Source organism: Poecile atricapillus, chromosome Z, assembly GCF_030490865.1.
Source record: "Poecile atricapillus isolate bPoeAtr1 chromosome Z, bPoeAtr1.hap1, whole genome shotgun sequence".
Lineage (NCBI taxonomy): Eukaryota > Metazoa > Chordata > Aves > Passeriformes > Paridae > Poecile > Poecile atricapillus.
The window spans coordinates 247,823-265,376 of record NC_081289.1 but is presented as its reverse complement, the minus strand read 5'-3'; the positions used below and the strand labels follow the sequence as shown (position 1 = coordinate 265,376).

At 59.0% G+C, this 17,554-nt stretch overlaps 1 protein-coding gene across 3 annotated transcripts in view; it reads left to right on the top strand.

The window, feature by feature from the left end:
• The first annotated feature begins 2,382 nt into the window (after positions 1-2,382).
• Positions 2,383-17,554, top strand: part of LOC131572773 (transportin-3) — a 30,202-nt gene continuing 15,030 nt past the window's right edge. For 2 of the 3 annotated variants that reach the window (XM_058826102.1, XM_058826103.1), the window contains exons 1-7: positions 2,383-2,646; positions 9,851-10,051; positions 10,953-11,026; positions 12,177-12,333; positions 14,131-14,274; positions 16,419-16,594; positions 16,985-17,123. In XM_058826102.1, the coding sequence (XP_058682085.1) occupies positions 2,521-2,646; positions 9,851-10,051; positions 10,953-11,026; positions 12,177-12,333; positions 14,131-14,274; positions 16,419-16,594; positions 16,985-17,123 (1,017 nt within the window). In that variant the 5' untranslated portion in view covers positions 2,383-2,520. The remainder of the gene's footprint in view (positions 2,647-9,850; positions 10,052-10,952; positions 11,027-12,176; positions 12,334-14,130; positions 14,275-16,418; positions 16,595-16,984; positions 17,124-17,554) is intronic. The other variant, XM_058826101.1, reaches the window with a different exon arrangement.

The following is a 17,554-nucleotide window of genomic DNA, read 5'->3' as shown; positions in this document are numbered from 1 at the left end:
GCAGTGAAGGGACCCCAGGAACAATGGGGACCCCAGGAACAATGGGGACCCCAGGAGTGAAGGGACCCCAGCAGTGAAGGGACCCCAGGAACAATGGGAACCCCAGCAGTGAAGGGACCCCAGGAGTGAAGGGGACCCCAGGAGTGAAGGGACCCCAGGCCAGGCTGCCATGCGGGGCTGGGAGGGGCGTGTGAAAAACGATCTTCACATCATTGTTATAGAATTCAAAAGTTTAATAAAAAAACAATTAGGAGAAAAAAATAAAGTGAAGTGTACAGATCTGGCCGGGTGTCTCTGCATTCACCTCACTGACAAAGGATTGTGCCTTAAAAACAGAACCCTGCTACAGATCCAGAAATTCTCAATCATATCCAGAAATTCTCAATCATATCCAGAAATTCTCACACATATCCATAAATTCTCAATCAGATCCATAAATTCTCAATTAGATCCGTAAATTCTCATCCATATCCAGAAATTCTCACACATATCCAGAAATTCTCAATCATATCCAGAAATTCTCACACATATCCATAAAATCTCACACATATCCATAAATTCTCAATCAGATCCATAAATTCTCAATCAGATCCATAAATTCTCAATCAGATCCATAAAATCTCACACATATCCATAAATTCTCACACAGATCCATAAATTCTCAAACATATCCATAAATTCTCATCCATATCCAGAAATTCTCATCCATATCCATAAATTCTCAATCAAATCCATAAATTCTCACACAGATCCATAAATTCTCACATATATCCAGAAATTCTCATTCATATCCATAAATTCTCAATCAGATCCATAAAATCTCACACATATCCAGAAATCCTCACACATATCCATAAATTCTCAATCAGATCCATCAATTCTCACACATATCCATAAATTCTCATTCATATCCATAAATTCTCACACATATTCACACATTCTTCTGAGGATCTTTGGGGTTCTTCTGTTCAGTTTTCTCTTGCCCCCTTCCCAATAGATCAATCCTCTTGGTGCCATCGAGATTTCCATTCCCTGATACCAGAAATGCAATAAATTCCTCCCCCAGAGTTCTGGGCACTGCTGTCTTCACCTGGATAAGAGAGTTTACAAAAGGAAAAAGAAAATGTCTCCAGTTATCTTTTTCAGGATTTGGGTTATTCAAACAAAAGGAGTTTTTATTTTAATACTATGCCATGGCCTAACATATCTGTATTATAGCACTATTTCTGAGTTTCATCAATAACAGGAATAAAGAAAACGATATTAACACAACAAAATTTCTCATTCTCATACACATAACATTCATTGAATATTTGCCAAAAGCCAGCAATATGAAATGGATCTATAATATGAAATGGATCTATAATATGAAATGTGTCTATAATATGAAATGGATCTATAATATGAAATGGATCTATAATATGAAATGGATCTATAATATGAAATGGATCTATAATATGAAATGTGTCTATAATATGAAATGGATCTATAATATGAAATGGATCTATAATATGAAATGGATCTATAATATGAAATGGATCTATAATATGAAATGTGTCTATAATATGAAATGGATCTATAATATGAGATGTATTTATAATATGAAATGGATCTATAATATGAAATGGATCTATAATATGAAATGGATCTATAATATGAAATGTGTCTATAATATGAAATGGATCTATAATATGAAATGGATCTATAATAAATGTGTCTATAATATGAAATGGATCTATAATAAATGTATTTATAATATGAAATGTGTCTATAATATAAAATGTATCTGGAACACACGGAGCGGGGCCATCGGCTCTGGGGGTGTGGAGCCCCCCGGGCCGGGTCACCGGGGCTGGGGGAACCGGGGGTACCGGGGGTCCTGGAGGGAACCGGGAGTCCTGGGGGGTCCCGGGGGTCCCGGGGGCTGTGTGTACGGGCTGTACCGGCTGTACCGGCTGTACCGGCTGTACCGGGGGTCCCGGGGGCTGGCTGTACCGGGGGTCCCGGGGGTCCCGGGGGCTGGCTGTACCGGCTGTACCGGCTGTACCGGGGATCCCGGGGGCTGGCTGTACTGGCTGTACCGGCTGTACCGGGGATCCCGGGGGCTGGCTGTACCGGCTGTACCGGCTGTACCGGCTGTACCGGGGGTCCCGGGACCCCGCGCTCCGCTCTGAGGGGTCACGGACCCTTCCCGCCGCCCCGCGTGCGCCCGGACACATTTGACCGCCGCACCGCCGGAAACGCGTTCCGGGCAGGGCGTGGAGGGCGGGGGGCGGCGGGACAAACCGGGGCGGGATGGGAGAGGACGGGATGGGACGCGGCGGAACGGGACGGGATGAGATCAGGTGGGAGAGGCGGAACGGGGCGGAACCGGGCGGAACCGGGCGGAGCGGGCGGCGGCGAGAGAGGCCGGCGGAACGGAAGGACGCGGAACGGAAGGCGCGCGGGCGCGTTTCCGGGGGCCGGCCCGCGGCGGCGGAGCGGCGATGGCGGCGGGCGGGCGGCGCTGAGGGACCGGCCATGGAGCGCGGGCCGGGCCGGCCCAGCCTGCAGCTCGTCCAGCAGGCCGTGCAGGCGCTCTACCACGACCCCGACCCCAGCGGCAAGGAGCGGGCCAGCTGCTGGCTGGGCGAGCTGCAGCGTTCGGTGAGAGCCGCGGGCGACGGGAACCGGGCCCGGGCTCGCGGGGAGGCCTCGGGCCCCATCCGGGGTGGGGCGGGCCGGGGAACGGCGGCCCCGCGGCGGCCCCGGGAGCCTCCGCCCCGCAGCTGCCGCTGGGGCTGCCCCGTCCCTGGGAGTGCTCTGCAGAGACACTTCGGGCACGGCCTGCAGGGACAGAGCCAGGGAACGGCTCCCGGTGCCCGAGGACCGCGATAAACGGAATTTCGGGAACGGATTCCAGGCTGGGAGGGTGGGCAGGGTGGCACAGGGTGCCCAGAGCAGCCCTGGATCCCTGGCAGTGGCCAAGGGCAGGCTGGAGCCTGGGGCTGGGAGCAGCCTGGGCCGGTGGGAGGTGTGGGGGGCACTGGGGGGGCTCGGGGGTCTCTTCCCATCCCAAACCATTCCCGGGTTCCGTGATTAACGGCAGGAACAGGGGGCCGGGACGTTTGGCACGGCCCTGAGGGAGCTGGGAAGGAGGAATCGGCTCCCGGAGGGAAATTCGGGCTCTCTCTGGGCCTGTGCCGGCACCCGCGGGGGAACGGAGCCACGGCCTCGTTCCGCTCCCCGGAGCCCTCAGACACAGCCCCGGTTCCTGCCCCGGCTCCTGGCCCGGTTCCTGCCCCGGCTCCTGCCCCGGCTCCTGCCCCGGCTCTGCGCTGTTTGTCAGGGTTTGGTGGCCTCACCTGGTCCCGCTGGAGCCGCTTTGTCCCCCCCGGGGGTGGGCAGTGACCCCTCTGTGCCGCCCTTGGGGCTCCTCTCGTTCTTCCCCCCCTTTTCCCAGCCCCTCCCAGGAGCCGAGGGAGAAAATTCCCTCTCTGGGACGGGAGGAGCCGTGTCCGGCCCCTCCCTGCTCGAGCATCTCCACTCCTGCTCCATCATCCCCTCCCTGCTCCATCATCCCCTCCCTGCTCCATCATCCCCTCCCTGCTCCAGCATCCCCTCCCTGCTCCAGCATCCCCTCCCTGCTCCAGCATCCCCTCCCTGCTCCATCATCCCCTCCCTGCTCCAGCATCCCCTCCCTGCTCTGAACATCCCCTCCCTGCTCCAGCATCCCCTCCCTGCTCCATCATCCCCTCCCTGCTCCATCATCCCCTCCCTGCTCCAATCATCCCCTCCCTGCTCTGAACATCCCCTCCCTGCTCCAGCATCCCCTCCCTGCTCCATCATCCCCTCCCTGCTCCATCATCCCCTCCCTGCTCCAGCATCCCCTCCCTGCTCCATCATCCCCTCCCTGCTCCGAGCATCCCCTCCCTGCTCCGAGCATCCCCTCCCTGCTCTGAACATCCCCTCCCTGCTCCAGCATCCCCTCCCTGCTCCATCATCCCCTCCCTGCTCCAGCATCCCCTCCCTGCTCCATCATCCCCTCCCTGCTCCATCATCCCCTCCCTGCTCCATCATCCCCTCCCTGCTCCAGCATCCCCTCCCTGCTCCAGCATCCCCTCCCTGCTCCAGCATCCCCTCCCTGCTCCAGCATCCCCTCCCTGCTCCAGCATCCCCTCCCTGCTCCAATCATCCCCTCCCTGCTCCAGCATCCCCTCCCTGCTCCATCATCCCCTCCCTGCTCCAGCATCTCCACTCCTGCTCCAGCATCCCCTCCCTGCTCCGAGCATCCCCTCCCTGCTCCAGCATCCCCTCCCTGCTCCATCATCCCCTCCCTGCTCCAATCATCCCCTCCCTGCTCTGAGCATCCCCTCCCTGCTCCAGCATCCCCTCCCTGCTCCAGCATCCCCTCCCTGCTCCAGCATCCCCTCCCTGCTCCAGCATCCCCTCCCTGTCCCTAACCCCTGACCTTAACCCCTAACCATAACCCCTGACCCCTAACCCTAACCCCTAACCCCAACCCCTAACCATAACCCCAACCCCTAACCCCAACCCCTAACCCCAACAGGGTCAAGGTTAGGGAACCCTGGTGGGACAGGGTTAGGGGTCAGGGGTTAGGGTCAGGGTTGGGGTCAGGGTCAGGGGTCAGGGTCAGGGTTGGGTTTAGGGTCAGGGTTAGGGAGCCCTGGTGGGACGGGGTCAGGGGTTAGGGATCAGGGGTCAGGGGTTAGGGTTGGGGTTAGGGGTCAGGGGTCAGGGGTTAGGGGTCAGGGTTAGGGAGCCCTGGTGGGACAGGGTTAGGGGTCAGGGATGAGGAGTTAGGGGTCAGGGGTTAGGGAGCCCTGGTGGGACAGGGTTGGGGTCAGGGTTAGGGGTCAGGGATCAGGGGTTAAGGGTCAGGGGTTAGGGAACCCTGGTGGGACAGGGTTAGGGTTAGGGGTTAGGGGTCAGGGATCAGGGGTTAGGGTTAGGGTCAGGGGTTAGGGAGCCCTGGTGAGACAGGGTTAGGGTTAGGGGTCAGGGATCAGGGGTTAGGGAGCCCTGGTGGGACAGGGTCAGGGGTCAGGGTTAGGGGTCAGGGGTTGGGGTTAGGGGTCAGGGGTTGGGGTTAGGGGTCAGGGATCAGGGGTTAGGGGTCAGGGGTTAGGGGTCAGGGGTTAGGGAGCCCTGGTGGGACAGGGTTGGGGTTAGGGGTCAGGGAACCCTGGTGGGACAGGGTTGGGGTTAGGGGTCATGGTTAGGGGTCAGGGTTAGGGGTCAGGGAGCCCTGGTGGGACAGGGTTAGGGTCAGGGGTCAGGGTTAGGGTTAGGGGTTAGGGTTAGGGGTCAGGGAGCCCTGGTGAGACAGGGTTGGGGTTAGGGGTCAGGGAACCCTGGTGGGACAGGGTTGGGGTTAGGGGTCAGGGAACCCTGGTGGGACAGGGTTGGGGTTAGGGGTCATGGTTAGGGGTCAGGGTTAGGGGTCAGGGAGCCCTGGTGAGACAGGGTTAGGGTCAGGGATCAGGGTTAGGGTTAGGGTTAGGGGTTAGGGTTAGGGTTAGGGGTCAGGGAGCCCTGGTGGGACAGGGTTAGGGTCAGGGGTCAGGGTTAGGGTTAGGGTTAGGGGTTAGGGTTAGGGTTAGGGGTCAGGGAGCCCTGGTGAGACAGGGTTAGGGTCAGGGATCAGGGGTTAGGGTTGGGGTTAGGGTTAGGGTTAGGGTTAGGGTTAGGGTTAGGGTTAGGGTTAGGGAGCCCTGGTGGGACAGGGTCAGGGGTCAGGGTTAGGGGTCAGGGGTTGGGGTTAGGGGTCAGGGATCAGGGGTCAGGGTCAGGGGTCAGGGTTAGGGGTCAGGGAACCCTGGTGGGACAGGGTTAGGGTTAGGGTCAGGGGTTAGGGTTAGGGGTCAGGGTTAGGGGTCAGGGGTCAGGGGTTAGGGAGCCCTGGTGGGACAGGCCACAGCCTGGCAGTCGCTGTGGCATTGGTGGCCCTGGCACTCAGGGTTTGTCCCTCAGGCCTCCCCCTGCCCTGGTCTGCATCCAGGCACTGGGATTAACTCTCCAGGGTGTTTGCTTGGATCCTCTTCTGTGCCAAACCCTGTCCCTGTCCCTGCAGTGCCAGCTGTGCCAGCCCTGGGCAGTCTGTGCCCCTTCCAGAGCGCTCAGCCCTGCTCAGTTCTGTCCCCTCTGCCTCTGCTGGGATCTCAGCGCTGGCTTCCTGCTGTTTTTTCCTTCCTGGGACTGCAGTCACAGAGTTCTGGGATGGTTTGGGTGGGAAGGGACCTCAAAGCCCCTCCAGTGCCCCCCTGCCGGGGCAGGGACAGCTCCCAGTGTCCAGCCCCAGTGTCCAGCCTGGCCTTGGGCACTGCCAGGGATGTTGTGCTGAGCTCCCCCTGTTTGCCAGGTGCTCAGAGCCATCGTGGGGATGAGAAGACAAAGCCCAAAGCTGAGTTTGGGTGCTTGGGCCACTCTGGGGGGGTTCAGGTTTGGCACTGGGGACCCCCAGCCTGGGTGAGATCCCCACAGTTCCCATCTGTGGGACCTCAGGCAGGACCTGGGGTTCAGGTTTGGGTCTGGAGGACACTGAGAGCTCAGGTTGGTCCATCAGCTCCCCTGGCAGCCTCGTTCTCCCCTTTCCTGCTGGTTATTCCTGGGAAATGGGGCTGGACATGGTGCAGCAGCTCTGAGCTTGCACAGCACTGGAGAGCTCAGCTGAAGGTGCAAGCTGACCTAAATCCCAGAATTTGAGGATCCTTCAGGCAGCCGTGTGCTGGGAGCTGTGTGAGGGCAGATTCCAGGGGTTTCCTGAGGCAGAGGAGCCGTGGGAAAGTGTGTGGGGATTGTCCTGGCTCTCTGAGCTGCTCTGCATCCCCAGAGTCTGGAGCAGAGCCCTGGGAGAACCTTCCATGGCTGTGAGCTGAGCACTGGGGATTGTCCCGGCTCTCTGAGCTGCTCTGCATCCCCAGAGTCTGGAGCAGAGCCCTGGGAGAACCTTCCATGGCTGTGAGCTGAGCACTGGGGATTGTCCCGGCTCTCTGAGCTGCTCTGCATCCCCAGAGTCTGGAGCAGAGCCCTGGGAGAACCATCCATGGCTGTGAGCTGAGCACTGGGGCTTTGCTGAGGACTCACTGCAGGCTGCTCTGGGTTTTACTGGGGCTTCAGGAAGTGCTTTCCTCTGGCTTTATGGAATTCCTGATGTGCCATTAGGAGTTTCAGGCACAGAAACAGCTTCTTGTAGTCATTGGTGCTCACAGCCCATTAATAATTGTGCTCTCTGCTGAGTCTGGCTCCCACATGGATTATCCGTGTTTCCTGGGCTTGGGAGGATCTCCCGTGCCTGCCACCCTGTCCATCCAAACTGGGAATTACCAGCCTGTTAATTGAGGGGAGAGAGTTTAATGAGAGGGATTCTGGCTGTTGTAGGTGTTGAGTTTAACCTTTTGTTTATTCCTGGATTGGGAATTTCCTGTGAGGATAAATAAATCCAGGGGGGACATTTGTGAAAGCAATTTTCTCACTCCCTGTTGGAGTCATTCCAGGCGAGTTTTACCCCAGGAGTAGCTGGAGATGCTGGAGCTGCTGACCATGGAGCAGCTCCTGTCACGGAGGCAGCTGGGAAAGGAGGATCAGAGCCTGGAGACAGTGGATTCTGTGCAGAGGAGGAAGGGAGAGGACAGGGAGCACAGGGGGTGCTGAGGGTCCCACCCTCCCCAGCTTCTCAGGGCCCTTGGGGCTCTGCAGTTGGCTCCAGCCGCATTCCAGGCTGCAGTGGCTGTGGAAAGAGCTGCGAGCAGAAATCCTGGGAGTGGGATCAGGAACTAAGCCATGATGATCTAAGGGCTGTTGCCAACTCTAACATTTTCCTTTTCCATGGGTTTTCCTGGGAGCCAGCCTGGATCGTGCTGGTCCTGCCTGGCGTTGGTCTCTTGTTCCCCTGTGTGCTGCTGGGGAGCCCTGGGAGCCCTGGGAGCCCTGGCCAGGGTCTGGAGCACTGTGGGATGGAGCCTCTGGGCACCACTGCCCTGCCTGGGGGAGAGATTGGAAAGGGGATTAATTTTCCTTCCAGGGTGGGATGCAGCTGGGAGTGGGGCTGGGCAGGCAGTGGTTTATAACAAAAAGCTGTTTGGCTGCTGGAGTGACTGGCCAAGGATGGAATTGCCTTCATTAGGGAGGCTGGAATGGGGACCAGAGATGGGTTTTAGGGATGCAGAGGTTTTATTTCACTCTGGATTGAGCTCAGGGGAGTCCTGTGGCCCAAAGGGCTGTGAAGCTCATGGGATTGGCTCAAGTTTTGCTCCCAGGTTTCCACATCAGCTGGAATTGGGATTTTTAACCGTGCTGCCCAGGGAGGTTTGGGGTTCCCATCCCTGGAGGTGTCCAGGGAAGGACTGGATGAGGCACTCGGTGCTCTGGGCTGGGAACAGGCTGGGGATGGGTCACAGGTTGGACTCGATGGTTTTGCAGGTCTTTCCCAGCCTCAGTGACTCTGGGATTCAGTGCCAGTCTGTCCCCATAGCCCAGCCAGGAGGCTCTGGACTCTGCCTGGTGTTCCCTGGCTCACCAGTGCCCCAGTCCCACCCTCGGGACCGAGCCTTTGGGGTCAGAGCCCCCTGACAGCGGCTGGAGCTGCCCCGAGGCCGGGGGCTCCTGCCTGCCTCTCCTCCAGCTCTTGGCACATCCATGTTCTGCTCTGGAGTCCTGCTGTGGGCCCTCAGATGGGCCTGGTGTCCTCAGTCCTGGGATTCCATTTGGTGATTTCAGTATGGGGATTCCTTTACCAGCTCCCTCCTGCCACCCTTCCCTTGCTGGGCTCTCCCTGTGTTTGTTCCCATGTGAGACTCCACAGCCTCTGAGTGCCCTTTCCTGCGAGGGTGGGGCACCGGATCCCTGTGGGATCTGCTCTCCCAAAGGGGCTGTGGGGCCCCTGCAAGCTCTGTTGTGAAGCTGCTCTGTCCCTGGGGCTCCTCGGGTGGCTGTCCCAGTGCCAGCACCTTCCCAGCCCCCAGCCCGAGCTGGGATGGCAGCAGAGTGTGGGCTCTGCAGTCAGGGGTGTTCGGGGAGTCCTGGAATGGTTTGGGAGGGAAGGGACCCCCAAACCCCCCCAGTGCCCCCCTGCCATGGCAGGGACACCTCCCACTGGCCCAGGCTGCTCCCAGCCCCAGGCTCCAGCCTGCCCTTGGCCACTGCCAGGGATCCAGGGGCAGCCCCAGCTGCTCTGGCAATTCCAGCCCAGCCAGCAATTCCCAATTCCCAACATCCCAACATCCAGCCCTGGCCTCTGGCACTGGCAGCCATTCCCTGGCTCCTGGCCCTGCAGCCCTGTCCCAGTCCCTCTGCAGCTCTCCTGGAGCCCCTTCAGGCCCTGCAGGGGCTCTCAGCTCTCCCTGGATCCTTCTCCTCTCCAGGGGAACATTCCCAGCTCTCCTGGAGCCCCTTCAGGCCCTGCAGGGGCTCTCAGCTCTCCCTGGAGCCTTCTCCTCTCCAGGGGAACATTCCCAGCTCTCCTGGAGCCCCTTCAGGCCCTGCAGGGGCTCTCAGCTCTCCCTGGATCCTTCTCCTCTCCAGGGGAACATTCCCAGCTCTCCTGGAGCCCCTTCAGGCCCTGCAATGTTCTGGAAGCTCTCCCTGGATCCTTCTCCTCTCCAGGGGAACATTCCCAGCTCTCCCAGGCTGGATCCCTGGGAGCTGAGGGGCTCTGGGAGCAGCTCTGGGAGCAGCTCTGGGGTCTCCTCTGGGCTCTCTCCAGCAGGACAGGGTTGTGTTTCCAGTGGGGAATTTGGACTGGCTGCAGTCCCTGACCCCCCTGACCCCTCAGTGCCGGCCCAGCCCAGCCCTGCCCACTGACCACAGGTCCATGCTCGGGACCACCCAGACCACCGTGATCTTCCCCCAGGTCCATGCTTGGGAGATCTCAGACCAGCTGCTGCAGATCCACCAGGATGTGGAGTCCTGCTACTTCGCGGCGCAGACCATGAAGATGAAGATCCAAACTTCATTCTATGAACTCCCCACGGATTCCCACGCCTCACTCCGGGACTCTTTGCTGTCCCACATCCAGAACTTGAAGGACCTGTCCCCGGTCATTGTCACACAGGTGGGTGCTGGCAGGGGAGGGATGGAGCTGCTCCCTCCACCTCCTGCTCCTGGCAGTCACTCGGGGACCCCTGTCCCTGGGCTGGAAAACAGGGAATGCTGCTCCCTGCTCCCAGCCTGGCACAGGATTGTTTTCCCTCCTTTCATCCTCGTTTGCTGTTTGGAGAGGAGGAGCAGGGCTTTTCCCTGTGCTCTGCCATGGAGCCCAAACCTGGCAGTGCCCTGGGTGTTCAGGGGGATTTCTGTGCACCCTTCATTCCCAGTATCCGTACGTTCCTGTGGCACTGGGGGGCCTGACACCCCCAGGCTGAGGCCAGGCTGAGGCCAGGATGCTCCTGCAGCCCCTGGAAGCTCTGGCAGGGAATGTCCCCCCTGGGGGCAGCCGGTGTTCGCAGCTCTCCACAGGGATTGCACACAGGCAGGGATGGAGGAGATGGATCCCGAGTTCCTGCCCGTGGGTGATGATTCCTGAGTTAGCTGCTGGCAGGGATGCTGGGCTGGATTCCAGAGCTGCCTGCCAGCCCTGTGTCCTGGGCACATCCCAGCTGAGCTGCCTGCCAGCCCTGTGTCCTGGGCACATCCCAGCTGAGCTGCCTGCCAGCCCTGTGTCCTGGGCACATCCCAGCTGAGCTGCCTGCCAGCCCTGTGTCCTGGGCACATCCCAGCTGAGCTGCCTGCCAGCCCTGTGTCCTGGGCACATCCCAGCTCTCCCCACACTGATGGCTGAGCTCCCTGCCAGCCCTGTGTCCTGGGCACATCCCAGCTGAGCTGCCTGCCAGCCCTGTGTCCTGGGCACATCCCAGCTCTCCCCACACTGATGGCTGAGCTCCCTGCCAGCCCCGTGTCCTGGGCACATCCCAGCTCTCCCCACACTGATGGCTGTGTTCTCCCCTCCCTTCCAGCTCGCTCTGGCCATAGCTGACCTCGCCCTGCAGATGGCTTCCTGGAAGGGCTGCGTGCAGACCCTGGTGGAGAAGTGAGTGCCTGTTCCTGGCCCTGGGCTATGGGTGGTCCCGTGTGCTGCAGGAAAGGGAAGTTTTTCTCTCGTGGTCGCTGGTTTCAGGTGCCCTGGCTGGTGGCAGGAGGGGCTGTCTGCCCTGCACGCTTCCCTGCTCACAGCCCAGCACTCAGCGCTTTTCCTCATCCCTCTTTTGTTCGGGATGATCCCTCTTCCCTCAGCTGGGTCTGTGCTGTGGAGTGGAGCAGCGAGGCTGGAGCTGGGCACTGTTGTGTGTCCCCAGGTGTCCCCACGGGGTGCCACACTCTGCTGCACAGTGACAGCAGCAGCCCCTGGGACTGCCACCACACTGGGGTGGCCCTGTGTCCATTGGCAGCAGGAGGGGATGGGGTTTGTGGGGCAGTGGCACCAGGCTCCAGAGCTCACGGGCTGGGAAAGCTTCTGGCACTGCTCTGTTGGAAATCCCTGGGCTGAGCTGTCCTGGCTGTGGCTGGACACTGCCTGTCCTCGAGGCAGGGCTGTTCCCAGATCCATGGAATATGGAATCACGGGATGCTGGGGCTGGGAAGGGACCCTAAAGCCCATCAGTCCCACGCCCTGCTGTGGTCTGGGATGCCCTGCCATGGTCTGGGATGCCCTGCCATGGTCTGGGATGCCCTGCTGTGGTCTGGGATGCTCTGCTGTGGTCTGGGATGCCCTGCCATGGTCTGGGATGCCCTGCCAGCTCTGGGATGCCCTGCCATGGTCTGGGATACCCTGCTGTGGTCTGGGATGCCCTGCCATGGTCTGGGATGCCCTGCCATGGTCTGGGATGCTCTGCTGTGGTCTGGGATGCTCTGCTGTGGTCTGGGATGCCCTGCTGTGGTCTGGGATGCCCTGCTGTGGTCTGGGATGCCCTGCTGTGGTCTGGGATGCCCTGCCATGGTCTGGGATGCTCTGCTGTGGTCTGGGATGCCCTGCTGTGGTCTGGGATGCCCTGCTGTGGTCTGGGATGCTCTGCTGTGGTCTGGGATTCTGGGATACCCTGCCAGCTCTGGGATGCCCTGCCATGGTCTGGGATACCCTGCCAGCTCTGGGATGCTCTGCCAGCTCTGGGATGCCCTGCCAGCTCTGTCTGTGCTGTTCCCCAGCACTGAGGTGTCCCCCTGTCCCTCGTGGCTCGCTGCAGGTACAGCACTGACGTGACGTCGCTGCCGTTCCTGCTGGAGATCCTGACGGTGCTGCCGGAGGAGGTGCACAGCCGCTCGCTGCGCATCGGGGCCAACCGCCGCACCGAGATCATCGAGGACCTGGCCTACTACTCCAGCACCGTGGTGTCACTGCTGGTGAGCGGGGCCAGGCCTGGGCAGCGCCTGCAGCTGCAGCTGCCCCTGCCCACAGCGCCCAGCCCGGCTCCTGGGGCTGTTGGGGTTGGAAAAGCCCCCAGAGCCCGCGTGTCCAACCATCCCCCAGCACTGCCCAGGCCGGCGCTGGCCGCGTCCCCAAGTGCCACGTCCACGTGGCTTTGGAATCCTTCCAGGGGTGGGGACTTCACCCATGCCCTGGGCAGCTGTGCCAGGGGTGGACAGCCCTTTCCAGGAGGGAATTCTTCCAGTATCCGAGCTGAGCCTCCCCTGGCACACCTCGAGGCTGCTTCCCCTTATCCTGTACCAGGATATCACCTCTGCTCACAGCTCAGGTGTTGCTGGAGTTGAGGACAGATCCCCATTCCGTGTTTATCCCAGCACAATTCCCTGTCAGAGCCACTGCAGCTGTCAGGCCAGCCCAGCTCCACCTGTTCCTGGGATCTGTTGTCTCAGCAACTCCTCACTCACTGAAATTCCTTCATCTTCCTCCAGTCCCACCCAGTGCCACCCTGCCCAGCCAGCCCCAGCTCTTCCAGGGACACCTGGAGGTGCTGGCTGGCACTCTGGGGACACAGGCAGTGTCACCTCTCTCTGGTGCTCACGCCTGCTGGGAGCTGACACAGGATCACTGAGGGCTGGCCCTGTCCCTGCACGTTCCTGCTCCCTCTGCTCCTGCCTGGAGCTTTCCCTGCCAGTGCCAGCGTGGCCATTCCCACCACCTGCCTGAAAAGCCAAATTCTTATTTCCTGTGTGGGATTGAATGCCAAATTCCCATTTTCAGTCACAAAATGGGGGTTAAAGCAGCATTCCAGGGGCTGTGATGAGGTCCAGCGTTCTGCCTTTAGGACAGTGAAGTGCCAAGTGAGGAGAGGATCTCTGGAAACTCTTGTGCCAGGATTCCTGGGCCAGTCCAGGGGGTCTTGGATGTGTCTCCATGTCCTGCCTGTCCACCTGTCCCCCCTTTCCCTGTGCCTGTCGAGGCTTTGGGACGGGCTCTGCTGGGTGCTGGGCTGAGTGTTGGCCAGTGCTGGGAATGACACCAGGATGCCATGTTTGGAATGTCCCTCAGGACAGGCCTGGCTCCCAGCAGCAGCTTCCCTGCAGAGGTGGTTTGTGGGGAGAAGGATTAAACTGGGGTTTGTCAGGTGTGAACACTCCTGGTGGCTGCTGGCCCCACACGGATCCTGCAGGAGCGGGAATGGGGGAGCTCCAGCTGCTCCTCCTGCTCCTGTGGCAGCAGCTGGAGCTCACAGAGAGGCTCTGGGCTCCATCCCCCCTCTCACTGAGTCCAGGGCTGTTGGGAGCAGCCAGCTTCTGGAATGTTCTCATGTGGACTCCAGTGTCACTCTATTAGGAACGGCTGGATGAACAACACAGACTCTCTTGGGAGTCAATCAGGAGAATTTCTCTCAGTTTATTGCTTCAGGTCTGTTTTATAGACTGATACGTGGAAAGTACAGAAAGGAAACTCTTATTGGTTAGCAAACTAACTCATCACCATCATTGGTCAGTGGGGCTGACCACCCCTTGACCTTCTCCTGCAAGAAAACCAGGAACAGACAAACAGCACCTGCAAGGCTGTTCTCTATCTCTGAGGATTGTTTTAATTCCTCCTCATGAATTCCCAGGCCACTTTCTCAGGCAAGACTGAGAAAGTTCTGTGGCCTGCAATTTCCACATGCTCTCTGTTTCAGAGTTAGCATCCACACTCCAGAGGATGTTTCTGGTTATTTCTCCTGCAGTCAGATCCTGACGGGCTCCCCCGTGTCCCCGCAGGTGACGTGTGTGGAGAAGGCGGGCAATGAGGAGAAGATGCTCATCAAAATCTTCCGGTGCCTGGGCAGCTGGTTCAACCTGGGTGTCCTGGACAGCACCTTCATGGCCAACAGCAAGCTGCTGTCCCTCCTCTTCGAGGTGCTGGTGAGTGTTCCCCAGGAAAAAGGGGGTTCCAGGGTGGGGGCAGCGGGGAATCCCAGCAGGGCTGATGTTACCACTGCCCAGTGAGGTTTGTCACCCCCAGGGGTGCCCAGTGAGGTTTGTCACCCCCAGGGGTGCTGGGTGAGGTTTGTCACCCCCAGGGGTGCCCAGTGAGGTTTGTCACCCCCAGGGGTGCCCAGTGAGGTTTGTCACCCCCAGGGGTGCCCAGTGAGGTTTGTCACTCCCAGGGGGGGCTGGGTGAGGTTTGTCACCCCCAGGGGTGCCCAGTGAGGTTTGTCACACCCAGGGGGGGTTGGGTGAGGTTTGTCACACCCTGGGGTGCCCAGTGAGGTTTGTCACCCCCAGGGGTGCCCAGTGAGGTTTGTCACCCCCAGGGGTGCCCAGTGAGGTTTGTCACAGCCAGGGATGCCCAGTGAGGTTTGTCATCCTCACATCTGGGCATCGGACGCCTCTGTTGGGATTTGATGGTCAAATCAGGGAGATTGAGGTTATTTTGGCTCTTTCCCAGGTTGTCAATAAGGCAGTATTCCTTTTCTGCCACTTTCTCCTTGGAGAGTCACCTCCTGGAGGTGTTGGGGTGTTTGTCCAGCTGAGTGTGGGAGGGCTGGAGGTGTGGAGATTCCTGTGCCACTGAGCCAGGGCAGGCAGGGAGTGGAGCCAGAGGGAGGAATTCCTGGAGGAGGGAGGTTTCTGCTGCAGGGATTGTCTGTCCCTCCTCCCTCTCTCCCAGGGATCCCTCATTGCATGATTCAATCAATGACGAATGCAGATGAGGGCTCCCAAGGAAAGGTATCCATGCAGGATCCTGAATATCCACATGGGATCCTGCTTCAAGTGGAGCTGCTCCCTGGGCAGGCTGTGGGGCTCAGCAGCCTGTTCAGTGTGAATGGCACTTTGGATGGGAATCTCTTCCTTCCTCCCCTTCTCCCTCCCCTGGCACCAGGAATTGTTTCCCAAATCCATTGATTGAGATGTTGTTCAGCAGAATGATTCACACAAACAATCTCAGTGGTGTGACAGAAAAAAGTGAGCTTTATTTTCCCAATTCCAGTATTTATAGGTTCTTGACAATGACCAGGGATGGATAATTAAGTTTTTATCTTCCTAATCACACTGGTCATGCAAAACGTCCATCAAGAGATGTTTGTTAGAAGGGATGTATAAACATCTGTGTTTATGGTTACTTTCCTGGGAAAGTGTCTGAAACTATGGAAAACAAAATCAGAAGGGTTATTTTTTGGGTTGACAGGTAGGACCCACAGAGTCTCTGCTCCTTTGTTTCCTCCCTGCTTGCTCTCTCTGGGTTCTCTGTACATCCTTCCCTGTAAATCCCCCTGACTCAGTCACCATCCATGGAATTCACTGACCCCAATTCCCCTGGTCAGCATCTCCCACTGACCCCCAGACCATCCCTGCTCAATATTCCACACATCCTCACATCCATCCCCACCAGGGACTCCCCAGCTCTCCTGCCAGGGGGAGCAGGGACTCTCAGTCCAGCCAGGTGATGAGCAGCCTGGTGCTTTCCTTCCTTCCTTCCTTCCCAGCTGCCCTGGATTCCAGCTGGAATTTCCCTCCTGTGCTTGCCAGGGTCCCTTGGGGAAGGCTCAGTTTGCCCTGGAGTGTCCAGGGAAGCAGGTTACGAGGCTGGTGGGGGGTAGTGGGGGCTGTGGCTGTGCAGGACCTCTACAAAGCGTTTCCACAGAATTCTTTGGGTTGGAGTAGATTTCCAAGATCAAATCCAACCGTTGTGGGAACAAGAACAAAAGCCTGGTGGTTTCATTACTGTCAGATTGCATGGTGTAGTTGGGGCAGCAGAGGGGCAGCTCCTGTCTGTGCTCAGGTGAGCAGGGACAGCAGCCAGGGAACCGTGGAGCTGTGCCAGGCAGGGTTGGGTTGGACAGCAGGAAAGGTTCTGCCCCAGAGGGTGCTGGCACTGCCCAGGCTCCCCAGGAATGGGCACAGCCCCGAGGCTGTGGGGGCTCCAGGAGCTCCCAGGGATGCCCAGGCTGGGATTGCTGGGGGTGTGTGCAGGGCCAGGAGCTGGATCCACCATCCCTGTGGTCCTTTCCAGCTCAGGAGATTCTGTGATTCTTTGATAATTGCTGGGATTTTGTGCCTTGCAGCAACAGGACAAGACCTCGTCCAACCTGCACGAGGCTGCGTCGGACTGCGTGTGCTCGGCCCTGTACGCCATCGAGAACGTGGAGACCAACCTGCCCCTGGCCCTGCAGCTCTTCCAGGGCGTGCTCACCCTCGAGAGTGCCTATCACATGGCTGTGGCACGGGAGGACCTGGACAAGTGAGGGACAGGGACCTGCCCTGTGGCCAGGGAGGACGGAGCTGGTGCCTCGTCAGCCTCCAAACTGAGACACCAGTGCCAGGAGCATCAGGGGGGCACTGGGGCTGGGCACCCGCGGGGTCACACCCAAATCCTGGGGGCTGGGCTGGAGCAGTGCCCTCACATCTGGCTCTGGGCTTTTGGAGAAGTTTGAGATGGGTATTTCAGCAGATTTGTTTGTTGGAACCCAGTGTTTGCACCCACTTCCGCTGCTGAGGCGTCTCCCAGCTGCTGCCAAAGCAGAAGTTGGGGTTTCTCGCTCTGCCCGAGGCTCTGGGCACGTTTTGGCCCTGCCCTGCCCCTCACTGGGGTAAAACCCGTGAGGCTGATCCGACTCTTGTCCCTCTGCAGGGTGCTCAACTACTGCCGTGTGTTCACCGAGCTGTGCGAGACCTTCCTGGACAAGATCGTGTGCACGCCGGGCCAGGGCCTGGGGGACCTGCGCACGCTGGAGCTGCTGCTCATCTGTGCAGGGCACCCCCAGTACGAGGTGAGGGGGGCAGCTGTGCCCCACAGCCCTGAGCTGCTGCTCATGAGGGGGGCAGCTGTGCCCCACAGCCCTGAGCTGCTGCTCACCTGTGCCACACAGCCCTGAGCTGCTGCTCATCTGTGCAGGGCAGCTGTGCCACACAGCCCTGAGCTGCTGCTCATGAGCAGGGCAGCTGTGCCACACAGCCCTGAGCTGCTGCTCACCTGTGCAGGGCAGCTGTGCCACACAGCCCTGAGCTGCTGCTCACCTGTGCAGGGCAGCTGTGCCACACAGCCCCGAGCTGCTGCCCCTGCAGCTCCTCTCTGCGCTCCTGGCCAGGGCTCTGCCTTTGTGTTTCCTTCCTGGGAGTCTGGGATTGCCAGCACAGCTCCAGAACCCCCGTTAGTGCTTCCCTGTCTCATTAAGGACTTTTGGATTTGGGTTCTTTTTCC